The sequence below is a fragment of the Folsomia candida genome, unplaced genomic scaffold (genome assembly GCF_002217175.1).
Source record: "Folsomia candida strain VU population unplaced genomic scaffold, ASM221717v1 Fcan01_Sc005, whole genome shotgun sequence".
In the NCBI taxonomy this organism is placed as follows: Eukaryota; Metazoa; Arthropoda; class Collembola; order Entomobryomorpha; family Isotomidae; genus Folsomia; species Folsomia candida.
Genome location: NW_019091197.1, coordinates 1,800,173 through 1,814,849, shown reverse-complemented (window position 1 = coordinate 1,814,849; position 14,677 = coordinate 1,800,173). Strand labels below are relative to the sequence as shown.

Sequence of the window (14,677 nt, the reverse complement as noted above, 5' to 3'; positions counted from 1 at the left end):
TATGTATGTATGCACATTTGCCAATTTTCTTACATCGTTATCACATTAAAGATAAATTGTCCACCGCTTGAAAGATAAATATTGTCCCATTTAATTCTGTTGGACTAATTTGAATTACACGGGAGTTTTAGTGGAAAACGATGAACCTCTTTGGCAATATTTCGAATGCCATTAATTATAAAGACATCCGTAAAAAATAAAAAATAAAATTGTCGTAAATAGTTTTTTTTCCCTTTCATCTAGTTAATCATCTATCATTATTTAAATATGAGCATATTATCCGGATGTCTGAATTCATATGTAATTACTAAATAGCGGTGCATAAGTACATATTTCGCAACATGCCGTATAATTTCAAATGTCGCTAGGTGATTAGGATGCCATTTGATGATAAACTTTTCAGGATTAAGTACTTTTCTCTTTCTCTTACCCACTTAAAACTTGATAAAGTTTTCGACACTGTTCGATGGAAGGATGGAGTATACATACTCAGCACTCTTTAAAATCCGGTGTTAATCGTTCATGCCCATTAGCTAAGACAAATTACATCACCGCGCGATGAGTCACACATGCACACCATTCGGAAGGTTCGGTTTGTTTTTAAGAGTGCATCCTTCTCTTGAACAGGAACCCACATTTCTTACAAATAAATCCGACTTTATTTTAAAAAATAAGAAACTTAAAGCAGACATAATTACAAAAGCCATCTATGAGAAAACTTATTTTGAGAAGTTTTGTTTTTCCACTTTAAAAATTTTATAATGTTTGGAAGCTAATAATTAATGTAGCTTGGCTATACCCGAATTATGCCCAAGTCATTCAGTGGTTCAGAGATCTTCTGGAACTATACACATTACACCTATCGTATTTCCTTTACCATACGCATTTATGTACAAAGCAGATCACTCACAATGGAGGCGCAAACCATGTTCAGCCCAGATAATTTTTTGACCTTATTAGTTTGAAAGAGCAAGTCTTTACAAACAACATTTGGTTCGGCACTTGGGCAGATGCGCAAATTTCAGCACGTTATGGGCGCCGCAAGTTCGCAAAAATGCACGATTTTTCGGGCAATTCCCAGCGCGAGCTCAACTTGATGTTGTTTTGATGTTGTTTCGATGGATTTCTGTAATTTGGCTCGCTGGTGATGGTGAGGATGAGTTTGTAGAATAAGCACATGTTTAATTGCTGAGTAAATTCGGGAAAAAATCCCATTGTTTTCAAGCAAAATTTTTGTGAATTTTTGCACATTTTTGAAAAACTTCTCAACTTATGTTGCTATGCTTAATTTGCGAGATAAGAGAGATGTGCGAAGGTTGACGTGAGTACGCTAAACGTGTACGTATGTATAGTAGACTACTATTAGTAGTATATAATATTTTATTGTTATGTATATTTATTTACAGATTGAAGATATTACTACCTACACGGTTCACATTATTAATATTTTTCTTGTGGTGCTGAAATGTACAAGTGAGAATTGAATTTAAAGTTAAATTTTAAAGTTATCCACTTACAATGCGATGGTATGACGTGTAACCCTCCGATTTGGTCCAGGTCAATACAACCATGCGATGATTGGAATTTGTCAAAGTATTTGAGGTCAAAGTTGAAAAATGGAAGAGTTTTCCTACCGGAAGGAATTGGAGTAAGGTTTACTTCTTCCGCGCGATAAAAATTGTCCATTTTTTCAACTTTGACCTCAAATATTTTATCAAATTTTAACCATCGCACAGACTGGCTCAAGAAACGTTGGTTGTAACGACTTGGACCACATAATTTAACAATTTTAACTAAATCGGAGGGCTACACTTATTCAGACCGTCGCATTGTTAGTAAGGTATATTTTCTTGAATTAATTACATTTCTTATTCTGCAGAGATTGCGGATGAATGTCCAGGCGAATGGGAACGTGAGATTAGGTTACCAGAGGTCATAACTTTCCACCAGCTACTTATTTGCATATTTTTCTTATTGACAAAGTTATTTGCGATAGTTTTAGTCCTCGTATGTGTCTGCTACTTGTACATCTTTCGCTGCCAAAGAATTAAAAAATTGCTGAAAATTGAGGTAAGTGTGATACTTATACATAAGTATTTAGAATTTTGCAAGTTTGTACATTTTTCAAATTTATCTAAGAGAAATTAAAAGGAGTGATAATAATTAATCAGTGAATATCTGTATAAATTGACCAATTGAGAAAACTCTAGGATTCCTTAGACTTTAAGGCCAGCCTTCCTGACTCATTAATTCACGTCTTATTCCGCCTCATGTGTCACGTTTCCTTATGAAGAACTTAAAATTAACACTCCGCCGTTGATGTTCAACGAAATTGAAATGTAATCACTTTAAAAAATTCTATATTTTTAACTTAACAAAGTGTTCAAGACAGATTTTAGGGAAGAAATTTGCTTCCTCGTGAAAAAAAGTGGTTTGCCCTTCACAGGGAGGAATTTTTTTCCTAAAACCTATCTCTAACACGATGTTCAGTTAAAAATAAAGATTTTTTTAAGGTACCTACATTAAATTTTATTAAAGATTAACGGCAGAGTGCTAATTTTAAGTTTTTCATAAGGAAACCTGACACGTGGGGCTGAATGAGACGCGTGGGAATGACTCATGGAACCTCACCTTAAGAAAAACCTTATAAACATTTGGGCAGTTTTACTGAATTTGGGTTCAATGATTATATTATGAAATTGAATATGGATTTGCAACCAAATAACTTAAATAATTAGACTTGTTAATAAATACTATACAAGATATGTTTGGTTTGCTAGGCTGCCCTACGTCTTATCACACTTCTCTACTGCGCAACACTTTACTTGTCGATAGCATTTTTCGTCCGACATTTCTCCTCTATACCGTCGAAAGCTCTGGTTGGTTACCTGATTTGGGTAGTCGTGCTAATCCATTTCGCGACGTATAAAATGTACAAAATATGGGTGGAGTATCGAAAATCGCAAACAACTGGCGACCGGGTTCCGAAAAATGTTCGCAGTGATGCTCAACCTGTTCCTCCGATGTCATCAGCAACACGCCAAATTATTAACCCGCCAGAACCACGACCACCCCGTGTTAATCAGCCATTGCCATCTGCCTCTCCCCTGGAACACGTAACCACGTGTCCACCACGTGTCCTACAACATGCCCCCAGGAGATGCGAGGACTATGCAAATCTGTCACATTCAGGACTACGTGAAACCCATCGGGCAATGATTGCTTTAGTGCCAAGAGGCGATGCCAGCAATGGCGAAGTCATCGAGCTTCGAGGGGTTGAGGTAAACCTGGAACCGCTGGGTGTCTCAGTACCAAGGCCACGGCAAGATACTGATAACAACCTCATAATTAGTCCTACTGTATATGAGCGAGAAAGTACGAAAGTTGATATATTAGCGTCTCCTCCCACCTATGAAGAAGCAACGTCTGTAACAGGCCAACATATTTTTCGACAAGTTTAAAATCTAACAATGCGATGGTGTGAAGTGTAACCCTCCGATTTGGTTGAAATTTCGAAATTATGTGGTCCGTGTCAATGCAACCAACGTTTCTTCAGGCAGTTTGTGCGATAGTCAGGATTTGTCAAAATATTTGAGGTCAAAGTTGAAAAACGGACGATTTTTACCAGGCGGAGGACGTAAACTCAACTTCCATTCTCTTCCCGTGCTAAAAATTGCACATTTTTCAACTTTAACCACAAATATAGTTTTTAATTTTGCAAAGTCGTTGAATCTCCATTAGTTATAAGGATTTCTAATTGAGATTGTTAATAATTATTATCAAAACCGATAGAACACTGATTACATAATTCTTAAGAGACAAAATATCCGTAACGAATGGAAATTTACGAATTTTTCCCATTGAAAATCTTTCCATTGTAGCGAAACATCTACATAATTTTATATTCTGGATGTAGTAAATAGAAAATATTGTATGTATTTACGTACGAGGTAAATAGCAATGTTAATGATGAACAATTTATATGTACAAATGTCAAAAGGCCCATTCCATATGTCAGTCACTATAAACGTGTTCAAAGCTTACATAACAATTAAATGGAACTCATTTAAGGTAACTTACACAAATGTGGAAATAATGTACAAAATAATTCCAAAATGTAGTCTCAATGTTATCAATGCCATGCGAATAAATTTACAGAAACGTTTCCATGGAAAGGAAATTATAATCTAAAAAAAATCCCGTTTAAAACTTTATTCAAGTTCATAAAAACCATAATTATTGGTATCTCATCGCTTCTTTTTTATTCATTTAAGTTGAAACATTAATTAATCATGACACTTCGATACGAATCTGCCCATGAATTTTTAACATTTCCAACTGGGTTAATGAAACAAAATTAGTTAATCCGGATTCAGTTACTTGGTTAGCTGAAAATTTGCATAGGAATCATTTTTCCCGAATTCCAAGATTTCATAGACTTTGCACATACAGATAAATCATGGGCGAACAAAGATGTTGACGTTTAATGTAGCTTGTCAGAAAGTTTTGCAGTAAATAATTTGGTAAGAAGGATAGGCAATTTATTTAATCTGCTCCAACTCAAATCGCCCGTCGAGTAGATATCTCGGTGAGATAAAGTGAAACAAGGTGGTCCCATACTCCCAGCAACTCGATATAGTGCTTAAGTTTCTTAAAATCGTCTTGCCCCGAATTTCTGAACATGGCAAAAACAGCTTTTCTCAATAGGACATAATCTCGAAAAATCGTGTCATGCAAGGAAAGAATTTCTTGAAGAACAACATCCACAGATTTCTTTTCAACGAGAATTTTAAACATGATCGTGTTGCCCTTCTCGTTTCTGGAAATTTCCTTTTTCAATCCAAGAATATCGCTGCGAATAGCGCCCAATGGTACTGCGATGTAGCGAATAGTCTAAAATTTAAAAAAACAAGTATGTAGTAACTTGGTATTTCATGCACATTAATGACATGCGAGTTTAAATTTGTTAATCTTCGTAATAGAAACAGCTACGAGATCAACATTTTTCAGAAATCATTGGACGTACTTTACGTCAACTTGGGATCTTTTGTAAATTGAACAGAGTTACGTAACTTGTGACGCTTTGCTAAAACCATAGGCTTTTTTGCAAATTTACCCGAACAATTGGCATTTTTTTATTTTGAAAAATTATTTCACAAATCTGCAATAAATTCTTCAAAAATTGCAAACTAAATCATGGAAACCGATTTAAGGATAGGATAAAGATTTGCGAAATTTTCTAATTCATATTTTGTGAAACCCCTCACGATACAATTTTTTAGTTTCTAAAAGTCTTGTTTTTAGTTTCTAAAAGTTTGCTAAATAGGTTCCGATGCGAAATAAGACTCTCTGAGTACGATAATTATTTTTTTAAATTGATCCCAATCTCACCTTGACCATCACGTGGTCCTCCATGTACTTCAGAGGACTCCCATTTTCCAAAAGTAGAACAGTTTCATGCGAGCCGAATATGCCGCACTCCAAATTTCTCCACTGCACAAATGTCTCGAACGAGTAGCCTGCCAAATTAGAGCTCATTAAACCCCACGCGTTTGATTGTAAATAGATCTTCAATCCCTTGATGAGCCGATGCTTAACATTGGGGTAATCTGGCACAGTCTCCCCTGCCATAGCATCACATTCCGCATAGCTTTTTTTGATAGCTTGAAGCAAAGGGTCCGAGCAATGCATTACTTCCTAGACAATAAAAATTAAATACAATTCATGACTACACATTTCTCGAAAATTATGCATAAATGTATATTAAGGTAATTCAACCCGTCCTTGATACCATTGTAAAACCCGTAAATTCTGCAAGCTTACTATAATCTGAAATTTTACAAATCGTTCTAAGGAAAATTAGCGTACAAACTTTTATAAACTTACACAGATCAAGGGCGTCGTATCATTATGTAAAAGTTCGTAAAATTATTTTTTCGAAATTTACGGGTTTTATAAAGTTACCAGGCGGCTGCATGAATTGCCTCATTATTTTCAGCATTACTAAGGAAACCCGTTATATGTGCATAAATGGGCAACATAAATGTGCATGTACAGTATTCTTTTGCAAATGTACGCATTAGAAAATATTTTGACAGGGTGACCCACGCAAGAAAATTCTGGCGAAATATTTGTGCAAATTTATGCAAGTTGAAATGATGAGCTCGGTTTTTTATCTACCTCTTTGTTTCCTTCAGTCTCAACAAATTTCTCAATAATGTCGAGAATTTCCATTCCTCCAATGTCCGACTTGAGGGCGCACGTGTCAATCCAATCGTCCAGAAGCCACCACCACGTGTACAGCAAAGCATAGTAAAGCTGCTTCTCATAACTTGGGCAAAGTAATAGTTGATCTTTGCAAAAGATGCCGAATTCATGGCAATTTTGTCATAGTACTTCGTCTCCTTTACAATTTCCAAGCAGGCAAAGTGTCGTCTCACGAAGGCCTCGACGTCTCGGAATATTTTACTCTCTCTAATCGTCTCAATCTCGTTCAATGATTCCACCACAACGGATGGGGTCACGAGGTCAAGTTGCACCTTAATCTTGGTCGACGAAGGAAAATCCTTGTCCGAATGAAAAATATATTTTACCCGGGTCGTACCGAAGTATTGCAAACTGTCGGATTTATTTTCTTCTCTCTGCGCCGTCACTGGTTTGGAAGTTTCTGTCAAGGGATTAAAATAAGGGAAATAGTTAGCGCAGTAAACTCTATGTTCCAAACGTTGAAACAAAAGTAACACGTTGTTTTATCTAATGAAATCATAAATAATTAATTTATAATTATTAGTTGTATTTAATTATTAAATTTTTAGTTTAGCCGATAAAGGGCATTCAAATCTTTTGAGCTTCATTGAATTGTCTCATGTTACTTACTCTTTAAAATAGTATTGTTAATTTTTTAGTAATTACCATTGTAACAATTCGCATATTTATCGCTTACAAAAATCCTAGCTTGCAACTCCATATTAGCAAATAGGTTGTAACTGGGGACATTTGGCCTTCAAATCTCCTTTTATACGATACAAAAGGAAATTAAGACACGTGTTTTACTGCAAAGTTCTGTACGCGTGTCTTAATGCATAATGCGAAGTCGTTTTTTTTCTGGAAACTACGCGCATCCCATCAAAACTATTCGGTAGGAAGTTTCGTAATTATGTATAATTGTGTATAATATTACGTACTTATACACTGTATGTACATATGTAGATATTTGAGATGTGGAGCTTAATGGAGATTAATAAATATTGGTTTGCCTAACATTAGTTTTTGTGGTCTTTCTTGCATCCTAATGACCCTACACATTTACAAAAAATTGCACACTGGGTTAAAGAAAATGGAAAAGGTTGCAAAATCGCGTAGCAACTGCGTATAGGGAAATTACTTTTAAAAAAAAATCTACAAAAGAGGGATAAAAAGGATAAAACACATTCATTACTTATATATCTTCTCCAGGGAAACTGTTTGCATGAAAAAATTTCTTCTTTCACAGATTAATGTAGAATTTAGACTTGATTTACCTGATGTCAATCACGTTTCTACACATTGCATATACAAGCATGTGTAGTTCAGCAGATTACTACACGTACACATGTTTATACGTACAAACATACCTATGTGTGTCTGTTTATGGTAAAGTTGGACAAATTCTACGCTGCACACTTTATTACTTTTTTTCTCTGGAAGAAATATGGTATTGGTATTGGTACATAATAGTAATTTAATAATAATTGGTGTACAATAATTTCTGTGTATCAAGAGTATGTCTATATACTGCATACGGATAACAATCTGCAAACGTGCAAAAAATTCGTGGCAAACCTTTCACTACGAGGAAAGCATGAGTTCACCTTGATTGTAAATTTCGGTACGATACCTTGTTTATTTAATTAAGCAGCGTTTCGACCTTAATATAGGTACGATTATAATTAAGACTGTAATTCGCACCTGAAGAAGATATGCTGTATAGCAACGATTCTTTGCAAATACAATACTAACTGAATACAGATAAGTCCTTTGATATCTGTAAATAATGCTACACATACAAGTATTTATGTATTTGAAAACGTGTGGATGTGCTTTATTAAATATGATAATAATGATCATGTTCGACATGCTTATAAGGGCAAAAAGTTACGCTACATTAAATACAAATTATACAATACGGATATCTGTATTTAGTAGTTAGTAAGCACAATCAGCCAAACAATTATAATTGTCACTTTTCCTATAGCTACAATTTACATCCACTCGAATGCAAATCCTGATCTTGTAATATGAACGTCTGACGTGAAAGTGACCAGACCCAAGCTTTCATGTAAGGTCAAGGTTGGCGGTATGGTCGTTCCACAGGTTCTAAATAAGTATGAATTAAATTCGTCATTAGAGGAAAATTTATTTAAAAGGGTGTAAAATAACGTGACATTAGGTTAAGGTCATGACTTCCGAATATCTTAGATACCTTGTTATGAGAGCATACATCCCATTTAACCAGCTGTACACTGAAACTGCATCAGCAGTGCATCCGGACCAGTTTTCGAGGTCCATCGCTAGAAAAGAGATGAACCTCTGTTGTGGCGTGGCTGGAGCGATTATGAACAGAGCATTCTCGAAGTTGTCATAGCCACCGCCATGGCTTGGATACGTGAGGTTCCCTGTTTCTCCGCTCGTCTGCATGAATCCGGTGAAGTCGGGGGTCTGGTCGGCTAACCCGCTGGAAAAGAGGTGCAGACTGAAGCCACGCGTGGGCGCGGATCCAACGGCAAGTGTAATGATGACAACTCCGCCGCCGGAAAGGGTGTAGTTTTGACCAACGGATGATCTGCAGAATGGAAAATTGTCGGTAATTTTTTGCAAATTGTCGATTTTAATATTTATCCGCACATTCTTAAATAATCGACTAATTCTTAGTGTAATTAGAATTAGGAATAGCATTTGGCGCTGATAATCCAGTGATAGTAGAATTATTTTTGTTCCTTGTCATCTTATTTGCATAAATTCTCACTACGACGGTTATCAGGCTTTTCTTGTTGAATAAACTCTACGGCTCTCGATAATGCACCCAAATATGCAAATTAGGTGACCCAACACAATAATAGTTGTACCGTTTGTATGTATATGCATACTTTAATACGGATTGGTGCATTTTTTTTACTCACACTCTTTGTTGTTCCCTAGGGACTGAATTGACAAACTTCGTAACATAAAGGCCATCACTTCCGCTCAGCCCGGATGACTGAAGTCGGAATCGGATCGTATCATAGGGCACTTTTACGATCCACACGCACCGTTGATTTGCCCGAATAGATCCTTCAACTAGGTAGTTGATGCTGGCAGAGGTCACGTCGATCCGCCCGCCACAGGACGTAACTAAAATAAGTATGACGAGATTGACATTTTAAATTGTTGGATCGACTTCACTTGGGGAAGGGGTCAAGGCATCCTGTTTCTGTGCAAATTATAACATGGGGAATACAGGTCAAGGGTGTAGGGGTAAAAAATCTCTGAAAATCGGATCGCATGCTTTATGTACGGGCCTATACGCTTTATGCCTTATTTATAATGACGAGGATGCCTCGCCTGTCGATAAATTAGTTCAAAATAGGCAAATCTATCTACCTGTTTCCACAGGTGTTAGGTCCTCTTCGACAGAGCTAATTGACGATCGGATCCATTCCAGGAAATATGAAATTTCCGTGTAAACCCCTGGAAAACCTGGGAGGCCACACCTATTTCCCCACGACGAAATCCCACAAAGGGTCTGATTCTCCCCGCATACGAGGGGAGCTCCCTGATCTACATAAAAAGGGTATGTAAATTAACAAGCATGTCTGTAAATATTTGCATACATTTAGGGTATTCATAATGAGTTCACATCTCAATCAATATTAGCAAAAACAAATTCGCAAGTTCGCAAAAAAATGTGTCTTGAAAATTCACCTGCGAAACTTACTCATTCCCAAAGCTAGTATTTACATACATAGTTCGCAATTTATTAAAATTATGGAGTGATGTGAACATGCGAAAATGAATAGCCCTATTATAATTTTTGTACCATACCTCCCGAGCACGAGTCCCTTCTAGGTTCGCCATAGCAAATCATCGACTCTGCGATGCCTCTGCCGATACTGTCGAAACTGGCGTGACACGTGTCGTGGTCAACAAATGGGACGTTAACCTTCAAGAGGTCGGTAGAATATGCGGTACCACTTTCAGTCGTGGCTCCCCATCCGGCCACTGTACATACGGCTGTAACAGTGAAGAACAATTAAAATGATTTAAAAAAATTACATTTGGTGATTCTCATTATCCCCCAAATTTAGCTATTACGTGGCGGAACAAATCCAGCCTCCGGGAAGACAGCGGGTTGGACGAATTCGTTAAGTTCAAACGGCGGGGTAACCCTCATTAAAGCGACGTCATTTTCATACAGAATAAATCTGGTTGTATCCAAACTAAGATAACTTCTAAAATTTAGACAAAATAATCTGCAGTATTGATTGTCTTAAATTATGTAGATTATGCAAATCTGAATGTGTTCTTATTTCACGGAATACATCATCAGTTACATACCTCGTATAGTTTGGGTGGATTAAAATTTTTGTCACATTTCGAAATTGTTCTTCACCATCAACAGTATCAATTTTGTGATCTCCCGCTACTATTGTGTACGTAGAGAGGTCATCCCAAGCAAACTGGGCTGAAGTAACGACCCATTCGGGTGAAATTATGGTTCCTGCAAAGTAGTAGGAGGGACGGTGTATATTAACGACGAATTTAAATTCGTGACGATCCGCCACCACTCCTCCGATGATCCTTCCATTGTGAAGACTGGGACGTTGGTTGCCATTCTGTGGGGTGGCTGATGCATCAAATCAAAATATACAAATTTTTTATACACTCTTAAAAATCTGGTAAAGTTACGCAGGTCTTGATTAAAGTTATACCGGTCCGTTAAACTTTGCTACCGATATGGTACACCTTTAATAAGGGAGCTATTACTACAACATATTACTAATCAATACCACTCGGGTAGAGTCATATGTGAATATCGCTTGGTACTATTTTAATACATGATTTTTACGAGTGTATTATTTATGCAGATTAAACGGAAACTCTACTGTACTGGATTGTGCGAAAAGTACGTAATTTTATCTGCGACGAGATTGTGACAAAGTATTTTTTTAATCTTAGAAACCTTAGAAACTGAAACATACGTTAACAAAATTGTGTTTCTAAAATACAATTTTGTTGATAGTGTGACCCGAGTTGCATATTTGTTTATTAACTTGTCAAATATGTAAATTATTATTCACCTCGGTTTGGAAGAATGAGTCACTTTTATAATAAACTAGTCTCTTAAGCCCGCAATGCGGGCTCGAAGTCCCTCGATTTTATTTAGTTTCGCGATACAAACGTCTTCTGAATAATTGTTACACATTTACATTCACACAGAGCAAAGGAGTGTGGTCTTGATTGCAACGTTATATAGGACGATGTGTAATAATACAGTTCGTCACGCCACGATTCTGAAGTGTGCGACCACGTAATACGTGTCGTCACAACTCTAACCGGTGCGACCACGAAAAACGTTCAGTCACGACTCTAAACGGTGCTACCACGAAAAACGTTCAGTCACGACTCTATGGGTGTGGCCACGAAAAACGTTCAGTCACAACTCTAACCGGTGCGACCACGAAAAACGTTCGGTCACGACTCTATGGGTGTGGCCACGAAAAACGTTCAGTCACGACTCTAACCGGTGCGACCACGAAAAACGTTCAGTCACGACTCTAAACGGTGCGACCACGAAAAACGTTCAGTCACGACTCTAAAGGGGGCGACCACGAAAAACGTTGAGTCACGACTCTAAATGGTGCGACCACGAAAAACGTTCAGTCACGACTCTAAACGGTGCGACCACGAAAAACGTTCAGCCACGACTCTAAAGGGTGCGACCACGAAAATCGTTTAGTCATGACTCTAAACGGTGCGACCACGAAAAACGTTCAGCCACGACTCTAAAGGGTGTGACCACGAAATACGTTCAGTCACGACTCTAGAAGGTGTGACCACGAAAAACGTTCAGTCACGACTCTAAAGGGTGTGACCACGAAAGACGTTCAGTCACGACTCTTTTGGTGTGACCACGACAAACGCTCAGTCATGATTGCAAAGAGTGCAACCACGGAAAACATTCAGTCACGACTCTAAAGTGTGCCATTGTTCTAACGTTTTAAAAACGTTTAGGCACTTGAAGCTAAAGCCCGCCCTCTAGCGCTGAAAAACAACCAACATCCGGTAGGTGGCGCTGGTAGGTAATTAAAATTAGTACGGCACAGGTTAAGTGTCAACTATACCGTAGGGGCACAGAGGTCACAGGTCAAGCGTCAAGTATAGTAGTTATGCCCAGGTTACAGGTCAGGTGTCAAGTTTAGTGGGTGTGTCCAGGTCACAGGTCAAGTTTAGTGGGTGTGCCCAGGTCACAGGTCAACTCCGTCAAGTGTCAACTTTAAGGGTTGTACGTAGGTTACAGGTCAAATGTCAAATCCAGGGGGTGTGCCCAGGTCACAGGTCAAGTGTCAAGTATAGTGGGTATGCCCAGGTCACAGGTCAACTCCGTCAAGTGTCAACTTTAAGGGTTGTACGTAGGTTACAGGTCAAATGTCAAATCCAGGGGGTGTGCCCAGGTCACAGGTCAAGTGTCAAGTATAGTGGGTATGCCCAGGTCTCAGGTAAAGTGTCAACTTTAGGAGGTGTGCCCATGTCACTGGTCAAATGTTAACTCTAGGGAGTGAGCCCGTTCATGTGATCAAGTCTCGACGGATCTAAAGGGTGTGTTTCGTTGTTCTAGTGTTAGTCAACGTTTGGGAAACGTTTTGACATTTGAGTGAAAAACGCCCTCTAGAAACGAAAAATACAACATAATGCCCAAACTGCCGCTAGGTGACGTTAGCTTGGACAATGTGAGACACGTGTATAATCAAGCGCCAAGTTCAACTGGTAACACACAGACACACACACACACACCACTGCACAATTCTTGGTTCTGATGCGTAATCACATAAATTTGGCAAATCGCGTTTCTGCCAAAAAATCCCTTCTTACCTGAGGTCCCACCCAGGACGACTATGACAACTAAAATGACTACCTTTTCCTGCATTGTGATCTCTCAAGGTGTGACTTTACTCGACTGGGGAAATCAGTAAGTAACCATGGGCTTATCACAGGTTTCACGCATGCATTTATCTATGCAATGCAAGTACGTATATATGTATGTACATATGTAAATGAGTCTTGTGTAACAGACGAGATAAAATAATAATTGTCTAACTGTGTTTCTAGGACAAGCAGATTCATCATAACTGTATTTTTTAGTTGGTATATTACTGTTTTGAGTTGTAAAATTGATACGTTATAAATTGCATCTTACAATTACATGATGAGGTTAGTGTTATCGTTGTTATCAGGTTGATCTGTCTGTATAAGGTTACCGAGAACAAGGGTTTCGCACACCTTTTTAATAAATAATTGCGGATTGAGATCATAAAGTCGAGTGGGTTGTTTGTGATTGATGAATGCTAAACTGGGAGTTGTTGATAAGGCAAGTTATCAATAACTTTTTATTGGAACGGATAGGACCTGGTCACAAGTTAAAATTACAACGTGTATGTACGTCGGAAACGGTTTTTCAATAACATCGGTGGATACTTTCCCTCTCAATTAAATGTATTTTGTAAGCAAGTACGACCCATTGTTCGTTGTTAAGTGGCGTGTTGGGTGTAACTTGCATCCGACTTTAACTTATGTGATTATTTAATTATTCTCCAAATCGAAGCATACGTTACATACTACCAGCGAACTTGAAGTCTAATTCCTGCATACATATTTGAATTTTTTAATTATCCTAATTGTTATACTAGTTACTTAGAATAATTACATATTATTGTTTAAATACGTTTTGCATTTTAACGGCTAAATGTGTTACAGGATCAGAAACAAGAAATTAATACTTAATCAATTAATAATATTATTAATTCTTTGGTTAATTACAAATTTAGTACTAGCTTTGAGGCACTTTACCTCGTTTGGTTACTTATAATTAAACCGTGTTTTGAACCTAATTAAGTAAACGTTATAATTACTTACATAAATACATACATCTGGATGCATTTTATACCCCTGTAAGACTGAAAATCCAATCATGCAAGCAGTCAGTACAATGTAATGTCCCAACTTTTCTAAACTAGGTCACAGCAATGTAACCTCAAAAGTAAATTGACTGGCAAATACATACATACATACATAAATAAATAAAGTGCATGTATGTATAAACATAACTTTTCCCCAATTAAAATCAAATAAAACTTTCTGAACTGGGATATCCAAGAAAGAGGATCCACCAAAATATGTTCCAATGAAATTTCCAAAATTTCGAAAAGTATCTCTCCCTTCTCACAATCCTTTCCTAGCCTTGCAAAGATTCGTCGTACTTACCGATAAGTTTCGATAAGTTTCGTTTCTTCTCCGGCTGTATTTCGTGGAACCGGGTGACATGGCAACCAACTCCGATCCCACGGATGGAAATAATCCCTTGGTATTTCCTCTTGTGCGTCGTAATTTTTATTACGATTCTGTACATTTTCGCAATCTGGCATCAAATCATTGTACATGAGAA

At 37.5% G+C, this 14,677-nt stretch overlaps 1 protein-coding gene across 2 annotated transcripts; it reads right to left on the bottom strand.

Annotated features, from left to right (window-relative positions):
- Positions 1-8,136: 8,136 nt before the first annotated feature.
- LOC110849788 (ovochymase-2) lies at positions 8,137-13,221 on the bottom strand. 2 transcript variants are annotated; one of them, XM_022097238.2, is made up of 8 exons: positions 13,108-13,221; positions 10,573-10,861; positions 10,330-10,466; positions 10,060-10,248; positions 9,619-9,795; positions 9,159-9,369; positions 8,462-8,821; positions 8,137-8,355 (listed from the first exon to the last, which is right to left on the bottom strand). In XM_022097238.2, exons 1-8 carry the CDS (start codon positions 13,160-13,162, stop codon positions 8,241-8,243), a joined length of 1,533 nt encoding a protein of 510 aa, XP_021952930.1. In that variant the 5' UTR covers positions 13,163-13,221; the 3' UTR covers positions 8,137-8,240. The 2 variants fall into 2 exon arrangements, with proteins under 2 accessions (XP_021952930.1, XP_021952932.1); XM_022097240.2 differs by having other exon boundaries at positions 10,330-10,454.
- Between the last annotated feature and the right edge of the window lie 1,456 nt (positions 13,222-14,677).